This window comes from Cetorhinus maximus, chromosome 21 (assembly GCF_964194155.1).
Source record: "Cetorhinus maximus chromosome 21, sCetMax3.hap1.1, whole genome shotgun sequence".
Lineage (NCBI taxonomy): Eukaryota > Metazoa > Chordata > Chondrichthyes > Lamniformes > Cetorhinidae > Cetorhinus > Cetorhinus maximus.
The window spans coordinates 27,632,957-27,648,774 of NC_135899.1; the positions used below are offsets into that span (position 1 = coordinate 27,632,957).

At 42.4% G+C, this 15,818-nt stretch overlaps 1 protein-coding gene across 1 annotated transcript; it reads left to right on the plus strand.

The window, feature by feature from the left end:
- Positions 1-6,856: 6,856 nt before the first annotated feature.
- Positions 6,857-10,136, plus strand: LOC144695141 (putative G-protein coupled receptor 139). The gene is made up of 2 exons (XM_078566039.1): positions 6,857-6,875; positions 9,226-10,136. Exons 1-2 carry the CDS (start codon positions 6,857-6,859, stop codon positions 10,134-10,136), a joined length of 930 nt encoding a protein of 309 aa, XP_078422165.1.
- The last annotated feature ends 5,682 nt before the right edge of the window (positions 10,137-15,818 follow it).

Consider the following 15,818-nt stretch of genomic DNA (forward strand, 5'->3'; position numbering starts at 1 on the left):
AACTACTAATTTTGTAAAATCTGAGACATAAAATTAGAAACTTGATCTGACTGGATCTCCACCGGCAATCCATATTGAGTAAAAACTTGGCTTAACTTGTCTACCATTACTTCAGTTGTAATTGATCTTCAAGGGATGGCCTCTGGAAAGTGAGTTGTCATATCCATGACGGTGAGGATATACTGGTGTGCGGCTTTCATTTTGGTAACGGCCCCATGCGTCTGCTGCCACCTGAACAAAACATTCCTCAAAACCTGCTATGGGAATTAAGGGTGCCGGTTTGATTATAGGCTGTGGTTTTCCCACCATCTGTTGCGTATGGCATATTTTACAAAGCTGAACTACGTCCTTGTGAAGACCTGGCCAGTAAAACTGTTGGTTTATCGGTGCTAGATATTTCCGCATCCCTACATGTCCTGCCATAGGAATTTCATGTGCTATCCATAACATCTCTTTACGATATTTGGGTGGCACCACTACCTGATGAACAAGCATCCACTGCTTACCTGCAGGTCTGTGAGAAGGTCTCCACTTCCTCAATACAATTCCATTTTTAATATAATAACATTCTGGAACTTCCTCGGCCTCACCTTCAGTTTGGGCAGATTTTCCTATCGTACTTAATTCCGGATCAGCTTGTTGAGCCTCAGCTAAAGAAGATTTATTAAACATCTCTTTCAGGTTATCTAAGTCTTTGAAGAAAGTTTCAGCTAGCCAAATCTCTGTCTGTGGTATCGCTTTGAGTTTCAATGATGGGCTTTGCTTAGCCATTGCTCGGGTCATCAAACATGATGGAAAAATTCCCAGAACTTGTTCCTGTAACTGTTCTGTCTCTTTAACCTCACTTGGACTTTCCATAATTATGGGAAAAGCTACTACCCTCACTCCGGCTAAATAATTTCTCAGGAGTAAGTCAACTCCATCTATGGGTAACTTCTGCACAATCCCTACCGTCACTGTCCCAGAAATTATGTCACATTCCAAGTGCGCCCAGTACAAAGGTACAGGGACATGCTTTTCACCAATACTATTTATTAAAACTTTGGCTTTTTATGCTGCTTTCTGGGAGACAATTTATGCCTTTCCCCAACGGAAGTGTTTGAATGGCAATTTATATTATATATAAACCTGTAATATCATTATAGCTTTAGCCGTCTCCTTTGAGGGATAAGGGGTTACTTTTCGTCTCGATAAGAATTCTTTAGAACTCTCATGTATCTCATTCACCTCTCCTGAAATCACAGCAGTGTTCACACTCAGTTTCACCGCTGATTTAACGCTACAACTTGATCTGTTGTATTTTCAGTCAGGGCTCCTTTTCATGAATCACCCTTATGTACCCCAATAAGTCCCATGGATTTCCCTCACAACTTCCAGCAATCGGCACAAACGTGTCCTACCTTGTTACAATGGAAACACTTAGGCCATTGAATATCACTTCCACCCTCAGCACCTTCCATTCTGGTCTGAGTAGAAGTTTCTGGGGTATTCCCAGCTGTACCTTCTCTTCCCTGGTTACTCGTTGTCCTTTAATCTTCCCACCTTCTATTCCACTTGGGTTTGTTGGGGTGAGAAAAAGGGTTTGGATTTATGGACCGGCTCTGCTGCCTGTTTAGCTGCTGCAACCCTCTGGTCTTCAACATGGGTTCAAACTACTGGAGGAAGTGAAATTCTTCCAAGAGAATTATTTACCTAAGAGCTTCATATGTTGTCTCTACCATTAATGCCCATATCCAATAGTCAAAGTTACCTTGCTTTACCCTCTCAAATTTAATATAGGTCTGCCCAGGCTGTTTCCTTATGTTTTGAAAGTCTGCCCATCTCCCAACTCATACGCACTAAGAACAGCCTTTTTTACTGCATCATAATCTGCAGAAACCTCTTCTGAAAGTGATACATAAACCTCAAGAGCTCTAACTACCAACCTACTCTGTAAAAGCAATGTCCAAATTTCATTTGGCCATGTCATTTGCTTATCTACCTTTCCAATGAAATGAACAATGCCTCTACATTCTTTTCCTCAAACCTTGGAAGGACTTGTACAAATATAAACACCAGCCCACTGGGCTTTCGATTTGAGGTGGTTGTGTTCATCATTAGAACCTTCTTCAACATCTGAGGCCTCTCTGTTTATTTCCAGGCTTTTAATCTGAAATTCCCTTTCTCATTCCTTCTCTCTTTCCACCCTTACTAACTTCTCTTTCTGGAGGTCATGTTTTCAAATGTTCAATTCTCTTTTCTTTTCCAATTCAAATTCTTTCATCTCTCTTTCTTCTTCCTTTTCATTTACTTTTGCTTTAATTCAAGGTTTTTCAGTTCTTTGTCCTGTTCAAGCTGATTCATTTGCAACTGAATCCTAGCTAACCCAGTTGACCCCCACCCAAGCCTTTGCCGTCCACCAGGGAATATGGTCTTCCTTGTATCCCTTCCAATTTCAAATGCTGCGCTATTACGTCAACTATGTCTGCTTTCCTCGCCCTTACATTTAATTCTAATCCAATTTATCCATCAATCCAATTAGTTTAGCCTTGGTTACTTTTTGTAAACTAGTCAGGGTTAAGTCTTCCATCTCTTGAACTTAGCAACTTCCAAAGCTATTTTGGTTGACTAATGTATAAGAAACCTGGCCTCCACCCTCTTATCCTTCCAATTATTATTATTCCATGTCTAATCACCTATTGTCCACATTTCAAATCCCATAAGAGCCCCCAGTTTATGTTATGACCAGGATTGGAGGAGGCCGCCATTGATCTCACCCCACTACTCCACAGGTCGTACCATTAATTTAAGAGTTTAATTTACTCGCCAATGTGGCCAATTGTTTACCTTCATTACTAGTAACCAGAATAAAAGAGACTTTAACCAGATTTCTTTGAATAACCAACTACTTTATTAGTTTATTATAAAACCAGCCTTGTCAATTAGAAAGGCAAGCCTTATCAAAATAGAATATGGAATCTGAAATTATACAAATTGCTCTTTCAAGGTACTTTAAGGCACAGACACACACACAAACACACAAAAACAATGAAATAAAAATAGAAATGGAGGAATTCACCCAAAGGTTAAAAGTCAATGGTTCAAAGGCAAAGGATAGGTGGTGTTCTTTAAATGGCATTCAGGTTATACGGCTGGACTCTCAGCACTGATTCATGAAACAATAAATGGCTCTGGCACTTCTTTTCAGATGGACTCGTGGAGTACTTGAGGTTACTCTATTCCAGCATGTGGAGCATCTCAGCTTATATTCACTTCCGGCCATGCGCTGGCTCTGCACTGCAAAAGGTTGCTCTCTTCCTTCTCACGCAGTTGATCCTTCTCTTCTCAAACCAAAACCAAAACCCATTTTTAAAACAGTGTTTTTCAGAACTATAAAACCCATGTGAACCCACGCATCCCCCCGCCCCCCCACACCCCACCACCACCCCCCTTCAGCTTTATAAACAGTTCACCTGGGTCAAGAAGTTGACAATAGTTTTATCAACTACTTAATTTCCCTTTCTTGTAATAGCAATCAGAGTCCTGCAGTTACCCTTTAAGGGACAGTATCTTTTAAAACACAAATTCTTCCAGAATATCCAAAGTACTTGAAGATAAACCATTTTCTATGATTAAAGTGCTCATTAGTCTTGGAACTATATCACCGATACCTTCACTGCCGCTGGGTCAAAGTCTTGCAAATCCTACCCAATCAGCCCTGTAGGTGTAGCTACCTACACCATATAGACTCCAGCTTTTCAAGAAGATGGCTCATCACCACCTTGTCTAGGGCAATCGCAGATCAGCAAGAAATACTGGTTTTGCCAGTAACACTAATATCCCATGAAAATGTTTTTTAAAATGTATTTTGGGCCCCTGTATTAGTTTGGGGGATTATATTAGTTTGAGCTGATGTTTTGGTTTGAGAATACAATAGCACAAAGCTCCAGTTGAACTTTTAACTGAATGGGCACAGTTAAACAAGACAGCCACATCCAGAGTGCAGTAGAGCAGCCCTGAGAGGGCAGATCAAATTTAGAATGTAATTACTGAATGGACGCAGCAGAGTGAAGTGATCACTGAAACAGTGTGAGATCTAGAGATGTACCTGATGGTGTTTGGATGATAAGCATCATTGCTGGGAGAACACAGATTCCAATTTTCATTAGTTAATTAATGTGATCTAATTGTTCAGTCTTTAGGGTTTTCCAATTCAATCTCAGCTCTAAATATATTCCATCACAACAGGGAGTTAACTTGGCTGTCGTAATCTGTTTGCTTGTTTTCTTAAAAGAAAACAGAATCTAAGTTGAATGATGTTGCAACCTCAATTGCCCCTGGAGATACAGAAAGTGTATAAATTAACAGCTCAACAAATACACCACTTCATTGTTTAATTCAGGGAGATTACTTGCAGCATGAAGGGTTAGATCACTTCAGAAAGAAAAAAATGGAATTATTTCACAGTATTGGGAAAATATACTATATAACCCTTGCTGTCATTGGTGTTCCTGGTAAGTGACTATGACCAATTAATTTGTGTAAATTTGTTTGTGAGTTGGCCTCTGCTTTTTCCCTGTAACTGATAATGTTACATGCTGAAACTATGAAGACTCTGGTTGGTGATGTCACATCGTCTCATAGATAAGGCATTGCTGGGAGTACCTGTCACTGTAGAATTGTACTGAGTGTGGGTCACTAACCAGAGTGGAACATCTAACCACAGTGGCCATGTGCCATATATTTCTGGGAGCTTCTGTCACTGCAGAATTGCACTAAATGTGGGTCACTAACCGGAGTTGAATAAATGGTTCATTTTTTATACCATTGTTTGGGGTTACTGATCTCTCCGCTCTGTGGACCTGTCTTTGTTTACGAATGAAAAATATTGCTAAGGGGAATATTTTGTGGTGCTGTTTGCATATGTTTGTGAATATGTGTATGCAGTGAAACTTATCGAGATTGCTCTATTTCCTATTGAACTAATCCAACAGAAACAGATACTAGCTATTTACTTGCGCGTAATTAATAGGACAGTAACTGTTACTGCAGTCAAAGCCTTCGTAGAATGGACTTATTCTTACACTGAGCATAATTACTGTTATGATTACTGTAAACACTTTACAGTTACTGTTTCAATGCTGATAAAGCCCCTTCCTCCAATGTGTTCCCTGAGAATCTGTGGGTCATGAGCATTGTATGTTTATGACCTGTCTATTACATTGGCTGAATATCGGACTGTGGTTATTGAATCGTCCAATTGTGTAACTGATTAATGTTTGACTGACCAGTAATGAGCTATGATCAGAGTCTCTACACGGAACTTACACCAATCTCTGCTCTCAGCTCACTAAGGTGTGCCCCTTCGAGGAAGGTGACATATAAATGAAGAACCTAGATACAGGTTTTCATAAAATGGAGATCAGTCCAAGGGCAATAAATTCTAACATTATTAAACTGCTAGTATTGACATAAATAGTGCACTGCTTCAATAAATAAACCACTTCAACATCTGCAAGGTTATGAAAGAGCTGATGACTGTGATTAATTAATACTCAAGTTCCATAGAAAAACATAGCCCTTACAGAACAGGACCAGACCATTTGGATCCATTGTTTTCTGCCAGTGTTTGAGTTCCACATGAGCATTTTCCCACCCCTCTTCATCCATCCCACTCAGCATAACCTTTCACTTCTTTCTACCGCATGCCTTTACTTAGTTTCCCCTTAAGTCAATCTGTGCTATTCACCTTAACTGCTGCAAGTTGTAGCCAGTTCCACATTCTAACCATTTTCTGATAAAAAATACATTTCTCCTGCATGCCTTCTTTGATTTATTAATGATGACCTTATATTGGTGATCTCTAATCTTAGGCGCCCCACCACTGGGATATTTTCTCTATGTCGATCCTATCAAAGCAATTCATAACTTTACAGGACTTTATTATGACTGCCTCAGCCTTTCTTTTCTGAAGAAAAGAAGACAAGTTGTTCATCCTTTCCAGAGAGTTGTTATTCCTCAGTGTTTACACCATTCTTGTAAAAGATTTTTCACCTTCCACTGTGCTTCCCACCATGTCTCCAAATCCTTTATGTAATATGGAGACTAGAACTGTACACATGTATTACCATGAACTGTATACTATGAAGTATGAATGTATACTAAAACTGTGGTATAACCAAGATTGTATATAAGTTTAACAAAGCCTCACGGATTTTCCATTCTGCTCCTTTAGAAATAAACCTCAGTTCTTTGACGTTTTATGACCCTGTTCACCTGCATTGTGACGTTAAATGAGTCATGACACCTTACCTCTGGAACCCTTTGCTCCTTGGATTACTTTCCCAATTGTCTCTTCCTTTCTATCTTGAATGTTTACATGCCAGTAAATAGTTTGCATCTGTTTCGGCAGGAGCAGTTCAATAGGAATTAAGACAACCTCGATATATTTCACTGCATACACATATTCACAAACATCTTCAAACAGCAACAAAACCTTTTTCCCTTTGCAATATTTTTCACTCATAAACATAGGGACAGATCCATGGAGTGGAGAGATCATTAACCTCAAACATTCATATAAAAATAACCCAACTTGTTTGGTGAATTTATATGACAGCTTAGGTCAGCCACTCACAACTCTCTCTCTCTCTGTTTGTCTCTCTCTTGTTTTCAGACTCTGATTTCTTATCCATTGCATCGTGCTGCTCCTACTATTCCACAATACACACGACTTTCCTTCCTTCTGAGGTCCGTGCTACACCCCGGATTTCCATTTACCTATCTGCCTGTGACCCTCCTCCATTCTAAGGTGCAAAGCCCAATAAACCCAAACTGCCCTTAAACTCACAGAGGGCACAGTCTTACCTGACTAACAATGGGCAGTTCGATGCCCGGTTAGTCTTCTGCACCATTTCCCTCTGGTACATCCTGGAATTGCTGAGTATGATTCCATTCACTGACAATTCCACTAAGAGGGACTCCTCTTACACTCACTGCCTCCTGACTGGGAATGGAAACCCTCACTTGATCTTGCTCCTGACCCCTGTGCAGTGTCTTTGTTGTAAGTCCAGGAGTGTTAATCACAGTGTGAACACTGGGATATCGCCAAATTAAAATTTGCCACAATGGAAGCCTGATTACTCCCAGCTCTGCTGTTTTTCTTTAGGCATGTGTGAAGAATACTTGCTCTAATCCTGCTCATGTCCCATCCACTCATTTTTTTTCTGATATATTCTGGTACAGTGCTGTCGCTCCATTTCCTTGCGGGAGCGAGCGGGCAGGGGCAGTCACGCAACTGACCGCTGCCGGCAATCAGCTCAGCACCACAATTTCATGCGGGCGGACAAATTAAGGCCCACCCAGTGTACATCGCGAGTGGAGCACTACCTGTGCGGGTGGGGGGGAGAGTCGGGTCCAGCGCCCTTTCGCGCATGCACGTCAATGAGCACAGACGTTGTGCTCCGTGCCTCAGGGAGATTTAAGCGCTTTTTAAAGAAATTATTAAAAACATTAAAAATTTTATGAAACATGTGGCCTCATGTGACTGCATCACATGAGATCGGACGTGTTTTTATTTTCAAAATAAAGTTCTTCTATAATCAGTATTAGCTTTAGGAAACCTCATCCTGCTCATGCATGAGGTTCCCTAAAAAGCATAAAGGCCACTTGGCCTTTTCGCCTGCCTGCCCGCCAACTATTAGGTTGGACAGGCAGCGTAAATTTGGGGTTAATTAGTACGTTAATGGCCTTAATAGGCCTTTCAATTATCGGCAGACTCACAGCTGACTCCGGCGCATGCCCACGGAACGAAATATCATGAGACAGCGCAATGACGTCGGGAGACATGCCTGACGTCATCATGCGTCATTTTACATTCTAGCATGTGGGACCCGCCCCCGCACGCCGAATGTAAAATTCTGCCCAAGCTTTCCCTTACCCTCACCTTGCACATTCGGCCGAACTCACTCTACCATTTCTGACGATCACAGTGCAATTCCACCAGCAAAAAACATCTGGTGATTTGCAAAAGAAGCAAATGTGACGTGAGGAAAAACTTTCCCACACAACGAGTGGTTCGGGTCTGGAATGCACCGCCTGGAAGTGTGGTGGAAGCAGGTTCAATCGAGGCATTCAAGAGGGCATTAGATGATTATTGGAACAGAAACAATGTGTAGGGGTACGGGGAAAAGGCAGGGCAATGGCACTAGGTCATAATATTCATTTCGAGAGCCGGTGCTGTCACGATGGGCCGAATGGTCTCCTTCTGTGCCATCAAAATTCTGTGATTCTGTGATCTTGCCCCTTTTTTGCCTCTGCCTCTTGCAATACACTGGCCCACTCTTCCGTCATCTATAACATCATCTGCCTTTCCCTCGCACTCATTTTCCGGGAGGGCATTTTCTGCTTGAGGGGGGTGGTTAGACACAGCCACTGAGAGTGGAGGAGGGGGGATTCTGATGCTTGGAATGGGTATTCCCTCACAGGACTGGGACAGTGAACTGGTTCACACCCCTGGTTTGACCCTTACCCCCCACCAACTCCCTCCCCCCTCAGTATTTTCTAACATATTTCGCATTCACTGAATATCTCTTCACTCTCCCCTCTGTTATTCGGCTTTAACTGTTTTCATCTCTTCTTGATCTATCATCGGTTTCTTTCATTGTCTCATACACCTTGCACCATTATCCCTTTGTCATTGAATCACCCCTGCCCTCCACTCGATCACAGATCTTCCCCTTTATTCTATCCTCCCCCTGACCCCATATTCCTCTGGCTCAATTGTTGCTCGAAATTCATCTCTAGTTTCCTATGAATAATTATTAGACCTGAAACATTAACTCTGTTTCTCTCTCCATGGATGCTGCCTGACCTGCAGAGCTCTTTCAGCATTTATGATCCTTTCATAAGATTTAATCCTGTCTCACAATGTTGCTTCAGTTCAAATGTTTAGACCTGGGTATTAATGGGCCAGGATGCCTCGTTTGGGACAGGGGCTGTCACATTGCCCAAATCCTGGGAACCACGGTCCATTAAACCTGTGAAGGAGGAGAAATCAGTGCCTTGGTAAAATATTGAAGCAGATTGGCTGTTCACACCAGCCCACCCACATAAACCCAAAAGTGGGCAGGTTAATGTTGGGTTTGTTATTTTCAAAATGTTAATCTCTGACCTGACTCCCATCGCCAGACACGGAGAATGTTTGGTCAGTAATTTCCAGTCACTTTTCGTGTTTCTCTCTTACAGCTAATGCAGTGGCGATTGTGATCCTGTCCCGGGGAAAGTGTGGCCTCTCCGTGTGCACCACTCGATACTTGGTGGCCATGGCAACAGCAGATCTACTGGTCATTAGCACTGCAGTCTTGCTGTATCGGATCAGTTCTTATTATTTCCCAGGATCTTTCCTGGACATTACCCCTGTGTGCCGTATTACCTTTGTCCTGCTTTATGCAAACTCAGAGTGTTCTGTCTGGTTCACAGTCGCTTTCTCCTTTGATCGATTTGTGGCCATTTGTTGCCAGAAGCTGAAAACAAAATATTGCACCGAGAAAACTGCGGCTATGGTTCTATCAACAATCTGCACTCTGCTCTGTTTAAAAAATGTCCCCTTCTATTTTAGGTTTGAACCTGGAGAGATAATCGAAAATGTTCCCTGGTTTTGTAATGAAAAGCCAACTTATTATACTGATCCTGCATGGGTGGCATTTGGCTGGTTTGATAGGGTTTTAACTCCATTGCTCCCATATGTTTTAATTCTGTTGCTCAACGCTCTGACAGTCAGGTACATTTTAGTGACCAGTCGAGTCCGTAAGGGACTGAGGGGTCAGAGCAAGGGAGAGAATCGCAGTGACCCAGAGATGGAGAGCAGAAGGAAGTCTGTGATTTTACTCTTCACCATATCGGGCAGCTTCATACTCCTGTGGCTTTTGTATGTTATATACTCCTTATATTACATCATCAGAGGAATTAATCCTCTATATTACAAAGATTCTTTATATATCTTTGCAGATGTTGGAATTATGCTGGTCAATTTAAATTGCTGTACAAATGCTTTTATTTATGGGGCGATTCAGTCCAAGTTCAGGGAGCAGTTCAAGAGCGCGGTGAAATTTCCGGTTACATCAGTTATTATGTTAATTAACAAACTAAATAACTGAGAATAGCCCAGAGGCTGGTATCGGTCTTTTCATCCCATGAATGTCATATTTATCCTCCATCAACTGAATAGCAAGAGGACTCACTGAGGATCTACAAATACCCCAGTGGTGTGGTGCTGGGGGCTGGGTTGGGTTGGGGGGGTGGGGGTGTAATTTGAAGGGGAAGGAGTAGATTCAGAGCACCCCCAGTAGGCCAGGAGGGGGAACAGCAGACACAGTCTCTCCTGCACCTCCACTGGTTCAAGTCCAGCTTCCCAAATATGCTGACTCAGAAAAACACTTATTCCAAAAACAAAATGCTGAAGTGTGTCATAATAATATATTGACACAAGAAAATTATCATTTTAATTCTGGAAACATTTTATTGAATCTGTCTGTATTTCACTTTCCCACTCTGCTTTCTCTCTCTCTCTCTCTCCCTGTCACTGCCTCCATCTGTTAGGGAGTGAGCGGGTCAATGGACAAGCCCTGCCGAGGGCCCCTGAAGCGGAGACGTGACCAGGGGTTAGGAATAAGGTCCGAGCTAAACACAGGATCTGATGGCCCCAGCGCCTCAGTGTAGTGACCACTCGGATGGACGGGGCTGTGTCCCTTCCTGATCTCCATGTTATCATATTGCAAACTTTTTCTCTCTTCAAGTTCTGTCCTTGTCTCTTGTAAACTTGCTGTCATCGTTGCTATCCAGAAGTTTTATGGTACAGACAGTGGTAAATGCTGAGTTGTTCAAATCATTACAGTTCAGTGCCCAGGTTTTTAAATTCTAATTTTCCCTTTAAGCTTCAACTCTTGATAATGCATCTGCCATCAGATTTTCTCATCCCGCTAAATTGTATAACCTGTAGATTAAATGCTTGTAGTAATAAAGTCCATCTGAATACCATTGCACTTCTGTCTCGGAATTTGTCCAGAAACTATAAAGGATTGTGGTCTTCATAAGCAATTGGTAATGATAAATTGTTTGCAACGTAAATCTCAAAATGCTGCAGCACTAACACCAGACCCAAAGTCTCCTTTTCAATCGTTGAATATCTTCTCTGTTGTACATTCAATTTCTGTGAAAAATAGCCTATCGCTTTTTCAATTCCATGTTCATCTTCTTGTAACAGTACAACCCCAATGCCTATATCACTTGCACAAACAGCCAACTTAAATTGCTTGGCGTAATTGGGAACTGTCAAAACTGGTGTCATAGTTAATACAGTTTTCAAACCGTCAAATACTTTCTCACATTCCTGTGTCCATTGAAACTCCTTGTTGTTTTTTAATGGTTCAGTCAGTGGAGCAAGCACTTGACTAAAATTTGGTACAAATTTCCAATAAAACCAACTCATGCCCAGAAATATCAAAACTTCTCATTTTGTTGTAGGCACCAGGAAATCCACGATAACCTTGAATTTTGCATCTCTCGGAGCCACCTTACCATGTCCAATGGTATGGCCTAGATTCGTAACTTGTGCTTTTGCAAATTCACTTTTAGCAAAGTTCATCACCAAATTTGCTTCTTTTAATTGAGTAAATAATTCTTCCAGATATTGCAAATGGTACTCAACATTTGACTAAAAACTATCAAGTCGTCAATATAAACAGCACAATTTCTCAGGCCTGCAATTACTTTGTTTGTCAATCTTTGAAATGTTGCAGGTGCATTTTTCATACCAAATGGCATGACTTTAAACTGATATAGCCCATCTGGCATCACGAAAGCCTATATCTCCTTTGCTCTCTCTGGTAACATTACTTGCCAATACACTTCGAGCAAGTCAAACTTTGTGATAGATTTTGATTGTCCCATTTTCTCAATACAATCTTCCAACCGTCGTATCGGATATGAATCCACTTTTGACACTACGTTCACCTTTTGATAATCTACACACAGCCTTTGTGTTCCATCTAGTTCCGGTACCAACAAAATAGGCAAACTCCAGTTGCTGCAATTCGACTCAATTATACCATTTTGAAGCATGAATTCGATTTCTTTCTGTACTCGTGATAAGTTTGCTGGATTTAATCTATAAGGATGTTGCCTTAGCGAAGATGAAATTTCTGCAGACACATCTTGCATTGTTAAATTCATCCTCTCCAACTTACTTCCACAAATATTTTTGTCTCACCACAATAGCTTTTCCAAATTACTTTGACACTTGTCTGGAAGGTAAATGGAAAAGGATGACGCAGGTATTGCCAGCACGGTGGAGGACTGTGAAATATTAGAAGAAATTACCATAAAGAGAGAGGAGATACGAGCGGGTTTAGCAGCCTTAAAAGTGGATAAATCTGCAGGCCTGGATGAGAGGTATCTCAGGCTGTTGAGAGAGGCAAGAGAAGAGATATCGGGCCAAGGCAATAACTTTAAAATCCTCTCTGGCCACAGGTGAGGTGCCAGTATCCCATTATTAAAAAAAGGGAGGAAGGGATAGATCAGGAAATTACTGGCTAGTCAGTGTAACCTTGGTGGTGGGGAAGTTACTAGAAAGAATTCTGAGGGACAGAATATATCTGCAGTTGGAGAGAGTTGGATTAATCAGGGATAGTCAGCATGGATTTGTTAAGGGAAGGTCGTGTTTGACAAATTTGATTGAATTTCTTTAGGGGTAACCAGGAGTGTTGATGACGATAATTTGATGTGGTCTGCATGGACTTTAGCAAGGCTTTTGATAAGGCCCCTCATGGCAGACAGGCCCACAAAGTAAGAGCCCATGAGATCCAAGGCAAAGCGGCACGTTGGATCCAAAATTGGCTGAGAGGCAGGAAGCAGAGGTGGTTGGTGTCTGTGACTGAAAGCTTGTTTCCAGTGGGGGTCTGCAGGGCTCATTGCTGGGGCGCTTGCTGTTTGTGGTGTATGTAAATGATTTGGACTTAAATGTAGTGGGTATGATCAAGAAGGTCGTGGATGACACAAAAGTTGGTATTGAGCTTGGCAGTACCGGCCAGGCACCCGAACCGGCTGAGCATTAAAATGACACGCGATGATGTTGGGCACGCATCTCAACATCATCGCATAGGCCCGCAATATTTCGTTTGGCGAGTATGCACCAGAGTTGGCAGCGCCCCCGCTGACATCTATAGGGCCTATTAAGACTATTAAAAATGCAATTGAATTCAAATTTACACAGCCCGCGCAACATTACGGTTGGCGGGCAGGCAAAAATGCCAAGCGGCCTTTGCACTTTTGCACGAGCAGGATGAGGTTTCCTAAAGCAAATCAAAATAAAATAAAAGTTTTACACTTGAATTAAAAACATGACCATGCTCATGTGATGGAGTCACTTGAGGGGACATGTTTTATGACATTTTTGTTTTGTTCATTTGTTTTTTTAAACAGCACATGGAGCTGCCTCAGGGAGATTGAAGCTCTCTTTCACCCTACTCCCCCCGCCCGCACAGGCAGTGCTGAGTGCTGCCACTCGCCTTGCACGCTGGGCAGGCCTTAATTGGCCCTCCCACACTAAATCACTGTGGTGCCGATTGCGGGTGGTGGTCGGCTTCCAGGCCTCCCCTGCTGAGCACCCCCACCAAGGGAAAAATCCTACCCTATGTTTTACACACAGCCTTCACTCCTTTTATATTTATTTTCTCCTTTGAATGCAAATACCCATTATTTCACCATGTCTTTGGACTTTAGCTTTCTGATCATAAAAATTTAGCACTGTACCCATTTTACCTGTAATATTTGGGAAAAATAAACTGAACTTCATCTGGCTAGGTGAAACATTTCAATTCCGCTCTTGAAAACATTCTATTCTGGTTTATTTAAAAGTGCAAATGTCCTTTTACACCTTACATTCTAAACTTCTCCCATGTTTACATCAAAGCCTTCAGGACAGCTGGCTTTAATCAAACTAAGTCACACACACACACACACACACACACACACAGACAAGTGTACCACTATTTTACAATAAATTCTAATAACATTATGAGAATTATTCTATCTTCCTGCCATGAAGTAAAAATCAAGCCTTGTTTCCTCGGTCCTTGCAGCTACTGAAACCAACCAGGGAACATGGAGGGATTTGGGGATGAGGCAGAAAAGTCGAGTTGAGGTGGAATATCAGCCATGATCTTATTGAAGATCTAAACAGACTAAAGGGGCCAAATGGCCTCCTTAACATTGTATTTCTTAACTTGTTTGGTTAACTTGCAGTTATCTAATGTATTTAATGTAATAAAACACTCAAGGTGCTGTCAAAGGAGAAGGGGTGGGGGAGAGAGCGAAAGAGAGAGAGGGGGAAGGAGAGAGAAGGCACAGAGATAGCGGGAGAGAGATAGAGGGCAGAGAGAGAGAAAGAGAGTGAGAGAGAGAGCGAAAGAAAGGGAGAGAGAGGGCAGAGAGAAAGGGAGAAGGAGAGAGATGGAGATAGAGGGAAGAGAGAGAGAGAAAGAGATGGGGACAGTGAGAGGTAAGGGAGGAAATTTCGGCACTTAGGGCACAGGCAGTTGAAGACACAGCCCAATCCTGTCCCATTTCAGTGGTGCTTGGATTGCAAGAACTTGCTTTTCAAGTGGAGAGCCTTTCATGACCTCCGGCCATCCCAAAGTGATTCACAGAAAATTTAGAGCACTGAGAGAGGCCATTGACCCAACAGGACGAGGCAAGTGGTCATGCTCCACATGATCCTTCTCCAACCATTGACATGTCATCCTATCAGCATAGCCCCCCCCACCCCCGCCCCATCATCTTTTATTCCAGTTTCCCCATGAATGGATCCCCAATATTCTACACAAATCTTTCCTGTGGCAGCCGATTCCTCATTTTCCGCACTCAGGAGTTTCCACAAGGAACAACGCATTAATGATCTGGTAAACTGAGATTTTCCTTCGATGATGTTGATTATGTGATAAATATTGGTCAGAACTTTGGGGAGAAACTGCTCCGATTTTCTTCCAATGGTGGCCATGAAATCTTTCATGTCCACTTCAGAGAGCAGACAGGACCTCGGTTTAATGTCTCATCAATCAGCAACAACAACAACTTGCTAAACTGTAGTAAAAAAATAATACCAAATTCCTACATGGGAGAGATTATCAATCAGGTTGAAACACCCAGACATGTAAGAAGATATTAGCTCAGTGACCAAACACCTGCTGAAGGACATTGAGGTTAAACAATGTCATAAAGGAGGCAAAAAGGACGGGGAGTTGTCTGGGCAGAAATCAAAGCGGTTCGGGCCCAGGCAGCTGGAGATATTGGAGACCGATGGTGGAGTGAATATAGAATTAGAGAAGTGCAATGATCTCAGAGAGTTGTATAGGTTTGAGGAGTTTACAGAGATAGGGAGGGTTGAAGGGGCTGGAGGAAGTTACACAGATAGGGAGGGGTGTATGGGCTGGAGGAGGTTTCAGAAATGGGGAGGGGGTGTAGGAGCAGGAGGGTTGTAGTAGATGGAAGAGAATACAGACATTAGGAGGGGTGTAGGAATTGGAGGAGGTTGCAGAAATAGGGAGGAGTGAAGGGGCTGGAGGAAGGTACAGAGATAGGGAGGGTGCAGTGGCTGGAGGAGATTACAGGGATATGGTTGGGGTATAGGGGTTGGAGGAGGTTACAGAGATAAGGAGGAGTGTAAGGGCTGGTGGATGCTACAGAGATAGGGATGAGTGTACGGGCTGGAGGAGGTTATAGAGATAGGCAGGGGTGTTGAGGGCTGGATAAGGTTACAGAGATAGGAAGGGGTGTAGGGGCTG